We start from the raw sequence: 12,453 nt of genomic DNA, 5'->3' as shown, positions 1-12,453 counted from the left end.
GGGGGGGGGGGGGGGGGGGGGCGGGGGGGTAAATTTGAGCTCGAAGTGACAGGGGCGAATACGAAATGTGGGTCGTAATAAACCAATGAAGGGGAGAGGGGCTGTCTCGACTGATACTTTAATAGGCCCAGTTCAAACAGTCATTAGGTCCCAGTTGATATTATTTACAAGTGTAATTGACTAGACAAGTGTCAATAAAGAAGCTCAATAGGAATACCTGAGAAGAGAGATAGATATAGGACTGTTAGGAGCTAGAAAAAAACATATATATATATATATATATGTATATATGGTAGCCGATGTTACCGTTACGATGAATTTCAATGTGTTACCGTTATCGGTAACACGTTGTGCTAAGGGTAACTCTCATATCCAGTATTGCGAGTAATACGCTGGTCGCAGCTCGTGTTTCTACGGTGTGGTCTTCATTTTGAAACTGTAGAAGAAAGAGAGAAATAAGCAACCGCAAAATTACCAATATCGTAGGAAGGATCGCTTATAGGGGACAGAGGATCCTGTAGAGGGTGACGAGGGTTGATTCGTAGAGGATAAAAAAAAATGAGAAAAAAAGCAAGAACTTCAGACGTACTCTTAACAGTGGCGTGTCTAAATTTGTTATTGGTATCCACGGTCTCTCAGGAGTTTTCAAAAAGCCTCGACGCGTCCGACAAGGAAGCTGATCGCGTTTTGTCGAGACAGAAGCGCTATCTGATATTTCCCCAAGGAAGTAATATACAGGTAAGAAAAAAAAGGAAAGAAAAAAAATATCCACAGTTTTGAAAGTAATTGACACTTCGTCGAGAGGAAGAGAGATAGTGGAGTTGAATTAATGGACAACAAATTTTTTTTTCTTGCAGTTGGTATACTGTCTCACGATAGGAGCGTACGGCAGAAACGGCGATCTCGTTTTGGGCCTTACGGCTGCAATGGCTTGGGAATTGCCAAGTAAATTGGACAACAAATTTCCAGATTTATTGCACAGACGAACGAGGAGCGTTGCGTATCCAAAAATAGAAGCGTTTTTAAAATCGTGAGTAAAAAAAAATTTATTTGACATTTCCTTATATCCTGCGTGTAAAATAAAAATACGACAAAAGGTGTTTGAGAAAAATGGAAAAATTGACCCGAAGCTCTTTATCCCTTAAATCGTAAAAATCCCTTGTTGTCCTACCACCTAAAGCCAGAAGTAAGAAATTTACATAGAGGGCGAAGGGGTGGTGAAGGGGATGTGAATGTACAGGGGATGATCAAGATCGAAGAAAAAATTGCAAAGAAATATCGCAACGATGTTTCGTTTTAGGGTGGAAACAGAAAAAAGCAACCCCTTCGAGCTAACCTAATAAGGGTGTTTTGAAGTAACGCCCTTGTTTGTTCACCTTATTTATATTATAGTATTCGCTTTTTTTTTCCTGTTTCACTCTCTCTCTATTTTCATTCCTTATCCCCTTTATTATCATTTCTCTCACTTTCATATAATTCTACCCTCCGATCTAACTTTCCCGTCCCCGGCTTTTTTTTTTTTTTATTATTTAGGAGTTCCTATACGCCTTTTCGTAAGTCATAACCACCCACTGCCCTGTGAAAGACTACCCTAGGGAATACACACTCGAATATATTGCCATAGGGGTTGTCTTTCTCTGACGCACTCGCGATCAAAATACAGAGACGAGAATGGCTATATTCATCCCCTTGTTCATCCTTAACTATCAACCCCCCAATCCTGTAGCACAGAGATACTGAGGATTCGTGCCTAGAGGTATGGAGACGGGGGGTGGAAATTTTTATAGAATATGGTATATCTATACATAGATATGTCTGTATACGGTGTTGGAAAAATAGGCAATAGGACTCGTGAGTCCCATAGGGGATGACCCACAAAACTTGTGACTGTTCATCTACCCCTTATATCACCCCAACCATGTAAAGGAGTAGGGGTGGCGTTTATATTAGATTTTTTTAATAATAAGATTCTGAATTTTGATATTATATTTCTTTTTGTAACACTATTAATTTTTTGTACGATCCCAAAGGTTTTTTTTACTATTACGTTTTTTTTTGGTTTTACATCAAATTTTTTTTCCTAATCTTTTACAGAGCTGGATTGGACGGACGGTCGTGCGTTTTAAAGGCCCTATGCGAGGCTGGCCAGAGGCCAAATTGGAAAATTGGTCAGGGTACCTTTCTTCAGGAATTGATGCACGCTGTATTCACGTGAGTATCCAGTATACTGGGTGATACTCGTTACTTCAAACTAGTGTGGCTGTTTTATTTTTTTTTCGGGTGTTTTACAAAATCGTACCTTTTTCATTACAGTCTACCGAAGGATGGCGGCAAATTTGAATCAGTCGATCAGCAGGATTACGATCTAGCTTATGGGTCAAATGAAAATTGCACCGAGCTTTATCCAGCCTGCGAACACTCTGTGTACGACCTGGCTTTTTGAGTGAAAACGAAAAAAAAGGGAAAATCAGAAAAAAGAGTTTTGTCGCTGATCAATTGAAAAATTGGTAATGGAAAGAAAATTGACAATTTTACAGATGCAATGCGACTGCAAAGATTACGAATTCTTTATCTGTTTCACCCCTATCAGTTATATTTTTAACAAATCCAAAGAGATAGGGGATGAAAACGAGAAAGTATTCTGTATTAAATAACGTTATAAAAATCGACGGTTAACTTGCCGCTAGACACTGCTGTCTCGCCGGCAACTTCACCGATGAGATTAACAAGCTAGGTTAAATTAATGACTAAAAATAAATAAAGTAATTAAAACCAAAAAACATCGAAACACTTTTGAATATTAATTTTTTGAGTTTATTATACCAAAAAAAAATTGTCTTTGACCTGGGATCGAACCCGTGAAGATTCGTTATGTTACTCCACCCCTAGGATTTCTACGAGACTAGTTATCTCTTCCCCTTTTAACCCCCTGAGATATTTTATTCGATCCCACCTAAACGACATCACTGTTCGACGCTACTAGGTCACTGTTACAACCCTCGTAAAAATTACGTCCTAAACCAGATGGCGCCACAGTAGAGAAACTTCATCCCATTTCGCTTAGGACTTTAAGTAACGGAAGTTAAGTCATTGTTAGAACCACTTAACATCAACTAGGACCATTTAACAAGTTTGAGACATGTTTCCTATACACGTATCTCTCTCCCACCCATTTTCCCCACGCCATGTTCTAACTGTACCATTGATACTGGATGAGATAATCAGTAGCGATAGAACACCGCGAAGAACGACTTGTCACAGAATCCAAAGTCCAAGACCGAAGAAACAGGGTAATAAAGAAAAGTTAAGCACCAGAATTATTTATAACAAATTGAATAGTTAATTAACAATAATTAAAATGTCACCGCGTGATATCAGTATCGTCTTATGTCTTTTGAACTTTTACTTCAACGCAAGAATAAAAGTGAGTACCCAATCCGTTCAATTCCTGAACACAACTATAGAACGTTCCAGAAGAGAGCTAGATGAAACAAAAAGATTCCTGATCTTCCCACAAGGTAGTAATGTACAGGTAAGTCTACAAAGGTATTTTTGACCTAACCTAATCGCTCATATATAAATGTCAAAAAAAATTTGTTCTTAATTCTTTTTCAATCAGCTCATATACTGCATGACTATTGGTACCTACACAAAACCTCAAGGTGTCTTCACAATGGGAGTAACAGCAGGTTTAGCCTGGCCATTACCGCATAAGGATTCTGTGCCTTATCGAAAACCAGCGGAAGTCTATCATCGTAGAAGCAGAAGAGAGCTTTATCACAAAATCGAATTAATGCTGAAAACGTAAGTATATATATTTCTTATATTAACAAAAATAGTGAACAGAAAATCTAGAAGATAGAATAGATTTTTATCTATCTATCTATCTTAAATAGGGTTGTAAACGCAACCTACCCGAATCATCTCCCGTCCTCTAGACTGACTGCCGTCCCAGAATGGCTGCCGAATATCGACGAGCTATTCCCGTATAAAAGCTCGTGAGATCAAGACAATAGAGTTTCGGGTTGTTGCCACTTTGCCGGTCGTGGCTAATTAATTGACCCATCCCATCGTCTAATCCGAAGTTAATCGACAGTTAAATCTAACCTAACCGCTCATTCTAATCTCGCAGGGCATCTCTATTGTATTACCGAGAAGCAGTCGACTGTACTATACTACTTTTATTACGAAGAAAAAACAATACTTACGTATGTCAAATATTTATGGGCTCGTTCGTAATAGGCGATGATAGATTTATACGATATGACACACCTATTACCATCGTTCGCTCCTCTATTTTCCTTTCTACTTTCACCATCCCTCACACACGTATACGAAGCATCCTCGAGGCTGATTCACATGAGAGCTGGATTTCTGTTTTATGTATATTTATATTATGCAAACCGTGCTTGTAATTTCTTTCCCTTTTATTTATTTAATCCTCGTTGACGTCGCCGCAACAGACAGGGAAAGGACGGCAAGGCTTGTGTGCTTAAGGCTATTTGCAATGCGGCGAAACGCGACAAATCCGACCTCGGTACGAGATCCTTCATGCGCGAAATTCTACACTCGATATTCACGTAAGTCACTTTATACGTATACCACATGTACAGATATCAGGACCCAAATGTAAACCAACCTACCAACTTGAATATGGCTTCGCCACAAAAATTGAATGAACGCGCTCACTTCAAGTGGTTGCGTTTGTACTGTATAGCTCTGTACGTTTCTAGCCAATGAGCGCTATGGAAATGCGACAGTATGCTACGTGTCGCTGAATGGGTTATAACCTAAAGTCTAGCCTGAAATTATGTCACATTTCAGTTTACCCGAAGGCTCTTACGACGACGATCCTAAGACAGAATACGAAAGAGCGAAGATTGCCGATTGCGACCGAATGTACCCGAGCTGTCAAGAGATCCTATAATAAAGCATACAATCATACAGGAGTATTTTTTTTTAATAAAAAAAGACAAATAAAATCTTTATAAACAGATTCTCCTTTTTCTAATACTTTGTTCCCTTTATCCACTGTGGTTACGTTGTATATTCTTACATAAATTTGCACTCGGCACTCCTTGGACCAGATGGATCTTACGTATTGCAATAATATTAAGTTGACCTTATCGAAAAAGGTATCCCCTTAACTTCACGCAAGGAGTGCATATCTTCCGGAGTAAACTGTTTGCTGTGAGTGAAGTTTGCATTAATCATCGTTAGCTCTAGACCGACGTTTTCATCATGGACCACGTATGCATAGGTATGCATGAAGTATAAATATATATATGTGTGCAGGCAGATAAATATATAGACTATATGGGAATATGTATAGTGGCTTCTCGGGTGGCTTTACACTTTGCCTGAATTATGCAATCTGGACCAAAAGCCTTCTCTATGCAAAAGCAGTACAGTCTAGAGATACGTGTTTCGTAACATACCTATATGTAGGACATATTAAGGAGGTATGACCATTTTGTATATGTATATAGTTTTCTTCATTGCGAATAAATAATATAATGCGACTCTTAAAAATATTTGCTACATAACATATTGTTATTGAACCAAGCTGAAGATCAGAGATGTATAAATTTTATAATTTGTATACTCCATATCGTTTGGAATTTAGTTGTACAAAATTGGAAAAAATGTCAACCGTCTTAATTAAAAAATCCCGTGGCAGTCATTTTTAACGGAAAATGATTGTCGTCTGCAAATTTCATGAATTTTTATCGTTTAAAAGCCAAAATCGATGACGTTAATTTATCACGAGAAGTATATCTGTATTGTGCCATTTAGGATATTTTGATCGATCGATTTTTTGGAAACTTTGCACGCACAAAAATTATATACTTGCTAAGAATATAACCAAATTTCAGATCGGTTAGTTAAATTTTTTTGGATAGTCGTACTTCTATAAATGTGAATATACGTATAGTCGGTGCATGTCTTTTTTTTGACAGTTCGCAGACAATGCGATCCTTTGCAAGTTATATGCGGTTTTACGTATAATCAAGGAAACTTGTACTAAAATAGTAAAAATAAATTGAATTTCCGCGTAAAAAATGCACGTGCAATATTTCATAAGAAAAAGTTGTATGCAGTGCCACGTGTTATTTGCTGAAGAATGCATTGTTTGAGAACTGTCAAAAAAATAAAAACATTCAACTCGTGAACAGACTGTACGTGCTATCATTACAGATTTTTACTTGTATCTATAAGGATGATTCAGAAATGAGTTTATTCATTTTTTAATATTTTTTTTCTTAGAATTTCTCACTCTTTTTCCTGGATATTCGTAGCGCTTAACGAATTCGCTTCGACAGCAGTTCCCGTAGTTGCGTCATAGTTAACTGAGTAAACGAGATCTCGAAAAAAAATGTTAATATAAAAGTTAAACAGTTCAGAACAAGTGTTACTTCTGCTACAGTCGTCTTCGGAGTTGAAGTTCTCGAGAGCAGCTCTTGGATAAAAGATGAGTTTGTGAATTTATAGGAAATCAGTGACGTTCACATAGTGTGTGTGTACATTATATTACGTAGCTGAGGATATATTTTTGTAGTGTAGAAAAAAAATATCCAGTGTCATACAAAATGTTATTATTTCTTTATGCCTTATCTTTTATCATTCTGAGTGGTGATTTTGTCGTGACAGAAGAAACATGTCCTGTGAATGTCACTTTAACGACGTCAACGGGACCAAGAAATCCTAGGATTTTGTCTAGAAGAAAAAGATATCTGACATTCCCCCAGGGCAGTGCTTTTACTGTGAGTCTTAAATATTGTTAATAATTAAAATTTAATTAATTAATCTATCTTAAGACTATCACTTTCTTTCCTCCAGGCCACCCTGCAGCTTTTACAGTCTGTACAAGCTGAAATACTCAGCGCATGGAATCTTGATTTTGAGATGGACGTCATTTGGCCGATCCCGAGTTCATCGGACCTAAAGCCTCCACTTAAGGAAAGGTCATCGCCGTCTCGATTATGGCACAGACGCCACAAACGAGACTTGTACAGTAATTTCGAGTTAGCTTTGAACAGGTTGGTAGCAGTGCTGAGGATGGTAGCTATTAGCTAACTTAGTCAATTAGATGAACTTGCGATTGGTAGTAGATACTGGTTAGAGATAGAAATTTCACGCCACCCTGGAGACACAAAGTAAATTCACCAATAGCGATTAAGGGTATCGATACAGTTTTTAAAAAGTATAAAAAATTTGTTACCTTTTTATATTTTCACGAACATTCTTTAAAGACAGGGTTTATCAGGTAAAGACTGTATTCTGAGGACAATCTGCGAGGCCAGGTCAACCCTCAATCCACCAGGAGTATCTTTCTTCGAGGACATTTTAAGAGTCGTTCTAACGTTAGTATCTATCTCTACTTCCACGCAGCATCCCTAAGAATAAGAGAAATCAATAAATTGTAAATAATTTTTTTCCTTTCGTTCTCTCATAAAAAAGGAATCTACCGCACAAAATGTATCCAATGGACGAGTACGACCTGGCATACAAAATGAAAAAAGACTGCGACAGCACCTATGCTTGCCCTATTTCTCTACTGGAGCTGTTATTGAGTTATGAAGATGAATATTAATGCACAATAAAAATATCATTTAACAAAATCATCCAAGATCATTTTGACCCATAAGAGTCCCTGGTTTCACTCAAATCTCAATAAAATGAGATTACAAGGATTGTCCAAATGTACAAAAATTATAACCAGGCTGTATCAAGATAGGTGTACAGGTACCAATGAAAAGATACATAACGATAAAGATAAAGATCCAAATGATAACTTCACCCTTTAGAACATTTTCCTAACTGTTCGCATCCTATCCAAGAGCACTAAAGTACCATTTGACAGCTTGTAAAAATTTCATCCCCAAAATGAGACAAGGAGGGACAAAAACTCGAGGAATTTCAGACTGAATTTCAAAACCTGTGGCGTTAAACTGGATTAACAAGTCAAAGTATAAATCAATCCGCTACGATTTACGTCACTGTATATATTTCTTTAGCCAGTTCGTAATATACTTTATGGACTTATATAGGGTGCTACTTTTATCCGTAATTTGAGAAGCTACATGAAAGAGTCTCTGTACTGCGTTCGGCATTGGGAGTTCTAGTTGAAAATTCAACACCGGAAACGAAATCGGAAGTCAGACGCGTTCGGCGAGGCGTAGACGCTGCTAGATTCCTTGAGGGAATCTCAAAGGAAACTTTAGGATATTTCGTGAAACGGAAAGAAATGCCAATTTTACGTATCCCTGGCATACACACAGTCGTGGCAAAAGTATTCGCGTGTAGAAGTACCGGCGTACTTGAAGTAAACGCGAGAATTCGAATTTCACACATTTTTCCACGTACAAGATGTTCCGTATACGAGTCGCAATAAAAGGAAGGTCCAGAGCCTTTTGATTTGGTAAATTTCCTATACCGTCAATGAGTGCGAAAGAGACGGTGCTATGCGATTTTACACAAGCGCGAGAGAGACAGGGACAGCGTAGAGTGGCAAGCCGATATTCGAGACAGCCCAAATACGTTTGATCGGACGGAGGTCTGGTGCTTTTAGATTTTCCGAGTTTTCTATACCGTACGTGAGTGCGAGAGAGACAGTCTTATGGGCATTGACGTAAGCTAGAGTGAGATCAGCGTACGCTATTCGCTAAATCGAATGAACTTTTCATTTTTTTATCGAATCAATCTTTTATTAAAGAATCCATTAGTCTATTTATTATGATATGAGTTTGCTGTGTTTTAATAGCGATCTATGATATTTAATGTTAAACTTTTTCTTTTCTAAAGATACTATTACTCTTGACACTCTATATTAATGTTATCTACGCCAAAGATATATTTACGACGTAGGTCAGATAATTTTTCTGCGAAGAATCAGTCACGAGATCCTCGTGTAACCGTATCGAGAAGTTACCGTAACATTGTGTATCCAGCTTCCAGATAACGGCTCAGTCAATTATCACTCGAGAGTTAAAATATTTTGAGCATGAACGCGTTAAGTAACACGGTAAAGGCACCGAGGAGGTGTTGATAATCTATTTGTAAGATACCGAGAGGGTGGCTGCGGTCTGGCGAGAAGATGAAATAAGTCTCATTCTTATTACAGTGGCTGCAGACGATGGTGTTGGTGTAGTGGAGAACGGCTAGGATATAAAATAAAGGAAAAAAGAGCGAGGTGAGTGGTGACAGAGATGATAAAAGTTCAACAATAAAAACATACCAATACCTTCCTCCTTCCTCTGAATTGTTAAACGATCCTGCAGCATCCCAATGGACCATTTCCGACAGTTTCTATCACGTCAGATTTCCAATGATCAATCATTTTCTTTTATTTTTCTTTACAATCACATTGTCGCACGCTGTCAAGTAATTTTTGTTTACCACTCTTCTCCTCTGACTTTTCTCTTCTCTGCGCTCTCTTAGACTCATAACTATCATCCATCCTGGACCAATAATCTTGACAATATAAAGTTATGACAGAACCAGATGCTCAGTTAATTTATGAAAAAAGTTATTAAATTGGTACCCATTAGTATTAGGAGTAGATACATCTGTATTTACTGAATTGTTTCTTGCATTTTTGTAAAATTTGTATATATAACTAAAATACAGTCCCTTAATAAACAAAGGATTCCTTGAAACGAGTGAGAAATCTGTGAATGCTTCTTTAAAAATAAATTCCTATGTCGACAGAGTCAAAATTAATTTGACAACGAGTATCGTGAAAAATAAGTCCCACCCAGTGGGGTGGATTTGGGGTCGAAGGGAAAAATCTCAGAGGATTTCCAGTAGCTCTTACGCGATGAACGTTGAAAGTTTAATGGAAGTCGATCGAAGGCCTGCCTGAGGGAAACGGAAGTTGGCTTTGATTCGTGAGGAGGCAAAGTGGTGGTGGCGTCCTATACTGTATCACCTCATGTTTTCTTTAACGTAAGAAATTCTTCAAGCTTCTGTCTCTGTGTGTGTTCTTTACTTTGGCTGGTCAAATAAGAAACAAGGATATCAGTCAGAAATATGAATATGAATGATATAGACAAAACGAGAAAGGATATTATTTTTGATCTGGACTATATACCTGTACCTTCTTTTTGCACTGTTCAGAAGCGAAAAGAATGGATACCGGAAGTGGAAGACGTTGAAGATTGATGTGGAATCGGGTGGGAATGTACAATCCACTCACCAGTCCCCTTTTATTGCCAGGACTGCAAGGATAAGGCAGAGAGATAGGATGAGGCTCAAATCTCCTTCTTCCCTATAGAAGAGAGAATCGCTATAGGAATGCAGAAGAGAGAAAGAGAGAGAGAGAGAGAGAGAGAGAGAGAGAGAGAGAGAGAGAGAGAGAGAGGAAATGTAAAATAAAAAAGGGAAACTAATGCCAAGTGGAAAGAATTTTCCAAGATAGTAGTCAGTGAGTGACTGACTAAAAGATATATATATATATATAAAACAGATACTTCTTCCTTCGGGAAGATTGGAGGAGGATATTTTATTTGCTGATCCTTTTTATTTCTCTTAGTTCCTTCCTTCCAGTATTCTTATTTTATTTATACGTCCTCCTTCGTACCCAATCCCGATCACATCGACACTTCAGGATTCCGGAAAACGGGAAAAAATGTTTCCTAGGGAAATTAACAAGGGAATATTTATTGCATTGAAATACTTCTTACTTGAAATACTTACTTTTAGTGTGATTCGAATGTCCCATTACTTTTCTTCGGTTTCAGAAAGCAATGACGAGTTTGGCCGGAAGGAGCGTCTTTCTTATTTGTTTCATAGCTACCAGCACCATCTACGTAAACAGCGAAGACACCCACTTGCTATCCAGACGTAAACGTTACATAGTTTTTCCTGAAGGATCAAGTTTTTCAGTGAGTTTTTTTCTTCAAATTCTCTTATTTCTCCATTCTCGAAAAATCAATTCAAGCAATTTTGACTTTTTCATCAGATCGCCCTGTGCATGACCATGCACACCCTGACCAACGACAATATTTTTACCGAAGGGATGAATTGGGGCATTTCGTACGATTTGCCAAACGAGACCAAAGCTGAATTGGCGCCATTTTTAGAATTACGTAAGGACCGCTTAAAGAGCGACAGGTACGACAAGACGAAACAATACAGTCTAATGGCTCAGAGCGGAAGTAAGCAGAGCGGTTTCCGGACAGGAAGTTGGACCGAGGACCGGAAGTACTATGCGCCTCCTTCTAAGAAATACTACAAGTCGGATTATTATTACGTACAGCGCAGACACCGTAGAGATCTTTATAACAAGTTGGAGGTTATAATGAACGCGTAAGTAGGTTAAGTGGCAGATGAGAAATTTTCTGATTAAAAATAATATAACGGACTCCTGAAATTAATTAATCAAGATTAATTAAATATACACTAAAGAATTAAAATTTATCTCAACGGTACGAGTTAAAAAAAAGATCTGCAAAAAAATCAACAAAATAAACAGACTGAGATTTACCATTGGCAGTCTCGAAAGAAGGGGGTTTGTTTTTAGGTGGTCCGTAGGTAAGAGCTTGGTAAATACCAAGGAATCCTAGAGGGTTATATGGCCCTTCTAGAAAAATATCCTTCACGCCATACTCGAAAGATCCACTGAATTAATCTAGTCGGCCAACACTCGAGTAGAGTTGCCCGTCTGATCGAGAGTCTTTCTAATCTCGATCTGCCCTTGTATAAAAATCTTTAAAATGATACTTTCTTTCGCAGAATGGGTTTTGACGGAAGAACCTGCGTCCTGCGTGCGCTGTGTGAAGCCTCTCAAAGATTAATGCCCAAGGGTACTACGCTAGTAGAAGAAATGATGAGAATAGCGTTTTCGTACGTACCGCATAATAAGTATTTATTGGATCTCTTAAATGAGAATTAAAAATAAGAATAAATAAATTCATCCCTCCATTTAGTATGCCCCTGAAGAAGATCTTCTCCTTCGAACCGGAAGAGCATCATGTATACACAAAGGCCCACGCTGCAGGGCACGAAGGACATGATTGCGTGGCCATGTTTCCCGCTTGTAGTTTCTCCCTGATAGATATGGCCCTAGGAAAGTACAGTCTCGATAAAGATTCCCAGGATTACGGTACGGACTATGGTGGAAAGCAAGAGGACATCCAGAAGACTTCCAGGATGAGTGACGACATGGCTCTTCGATACAGCATGAAGTAAAGAGCTAGGGGATTCCTTGTCTTTACTTCTTTTTTTCCCTCTCTAACTTATTTCTTCATCCCATCCTTTTTATCCTTTTTATGGAAGCTACAAATCATGGGGATCGTCTTTCCGTGTCTTTGTATCCTCGTATCCGGTTGGTCCTCCAACACGTAGCTGCTGTAAATGGACTAAGGAAAGATTCTGTCACAGCCGTTAGCGCACGTGACAGATATCAAGATATACTCTTGATTTTATTTTCATTAATATAACCTGTGTCCA

General features: G+C 38.2%; 4 protein-coding genes across 4 annotated transcripts; all 4 read left to right on the top strand.

The window, feature by feature from the left end:
• The first annotated feature begins 337 nt into the window (after window positions 1-337).
• On the top strand, window positions 338-2,748 carry LOC107274885. The gene is made up of 4 exons (XM_015754440.2): window positions 338-738; window positions 858-1,030; window positions 2,095-2,211; window positions 2,314-2,748. Exons 1-4 carry the CDS (start codon window positions 559-561, stop codon window positions 2,441-2,443), a joined length of 600 nt encoding a protein of 199 aa, XP_015609926.1. The 5' UTR covers window positions 338-558; the 3' UTR covers window positions 2,444-2,748.
• A 496-nt stretch (window positions 2,749-3,244) lies between these two features.
• Window positions 3,245-5,179, top strand: LOC107274887. The gene is made up of 4 exons (XM_015754442.2): window positions 3,245-3,532; window positions 3,620-3,804; window positions 4,464-4,580; window positions 4,825-5,179. Exons 1-4 carry the CDS (start codon window positions 3,359-3,361, stop codon window positions 4,925-4,927), a joined length of 579 nt encoding a protein of 192 aa, XP_015609928.1. The 5' UTR covers window positions 3,245-3,358; the 3' UTR covers window positions 4,928-5,179.
• Window positions 5,180-5,662: 483 nt separating this feature from the next.
• LOC107274851 lies at window positions 5,663-8,187 on the top strand. Its single transcript, XM_015754408.2, has 4 exons — window positions 5,663-6,764; window positions 6,841-7,040; window positions 7,254-7,364; window positions 7,462-8,187. Exons 1-4 carry the CDS (start codon window positions 6,591-6,593, stop codon window positions 7,592-7,594), a joined length of 618 nt encoding a protein of 205 aa, XP_015609894.1. The 5' UTR covers window positions 5,663-6,590; the 3' UTR covers window positions 7,595-8,187.
• Window positions 8,188-8,864: 677 nt separating this feature from the next.
• On the top strand, window positions 8,865-12,192 carry LOC107274861. The gene is made up of 7 exons (XM_025079807.1): window positions 8,865-9,193; window positions 9,712-9,948; window positions 10,120-10,426; window positions 10,743-10,886; window positions 10,964-11,310; window positions 11,737-11,847; window positions 11,931-12,192. The coding sequence occupies exons 4-7, from the start codon at window positions 10,749-10,751 to the stop codon at window positions 12,190-12,192; spliced, it is 858 nt and encodes a 285-aa protein (XP_024935575.1). The 5' UTR covers window positions 8,865-9,193; window positions 9,712-9,948; window positions 10,120-10,426; window positions 10,743-10,748.
• Window positions 12,193-12,453: the final 261 nt, after the last annotated feature.

This window comes from Cephus cinctus, unplaced genomic scaffold (assembly GCF_000341935.2).
Source record: "Cephus cinctus unplaced genomic scaffold, Ccin1 Ccin1_scaffold0123, whole genome shotgun sequence".
NCBI classification, from domain to species: Eukaryota; Metazoa; Arthropoda; class Insecta; order Hymenoptera; family Cephidae; genus Cephus; species Cephus cinctus.
Note: the sequence above shows the minus strand (reverse complement) of the source record. Positions and strands in the feature narration are given on the sequence as shown.

Coding starts and splice junctions, on each gene's coding strand:
- LOC107274885 (XM_015754440.2), top strand. CDS start 559: ATGAGAAAAAAAGCAAGAACTTCAGACGTACTCTTAACAGTGGCGTGT. Junction 1,031..2,094: donor ATAGAAGCGTTTTTAAAATC/GTGAGTAAAAAA, acceptor AATCTTTTACAG/AGCTGGATTGGACGGACGGT. Junction 2,212..2,313: donor TTGATGCACGCTGTATTCAC/GTGAGTATCCAG, acceptor TTTTCATTACAG/TCTACCGAAGGATGGCGGCA.
- LOC107274887 (XM_015754442.2), top strand. CDS start 3,359: ATGTCACCGCGTGATATCAGTATCGTCTTATGTCTTTTGAACTTTTAC. Junction 3,533..3,619: donor CACAAGGTAGTAATGTACAG/GTAAGTCTACAA, acceptor TTTTTCAATCAG/CTCATATACTGCATGACTAT. Junction 4,581..4,824: donor ATTCTACACTCGATATTCAC/GTAAGTCACTTT, acceptor GTCACATTTCAG/TTTACCCGAAGGCTCTTACG.
- LOC107274851 (XM_015754408.2), top strand. CDS start 6,591: ATGTTATTATTTCTTTATGCCTTATCTTTTATCATTCTGAGTGGTGAT. Junction 6,765..6,840: donor CCCAGGGCAGTGCTTTTACT/GTGAGTCTTAAA, acceptor TCTTTCCTCCAG/GCCACCCTGCAGCTTTTACA. Junction 7,365..7,461: donor ATTTTAAGAGTCGTTCTAAC/GTTAGTATCTAT, acceptor CTCATAAAAAAG/GAATCTACCGCACAAAATGT.
- LOC107274861 (XM_025079807.1), top strand. CDS start 10,749: ATGACGAGTTTGGCCGGAAGGAGCGTCTTTCTTATTTGTTTCATAGCT. Junction 10,887..10,963: donor CTGAAGGATCAAGTTTTTCA/GTGAGTTTTTTT, acceptor CTTTTTCATCAG/ATCGCCCTGTGCATGACCAT. Junction 11,848..11,930: donor ATGATGAGAATAGCGTTTTC/GTACGTACCGCA, acceptor CCCTCCATTTAG/TATGCCCCTGAAGAAGATCT.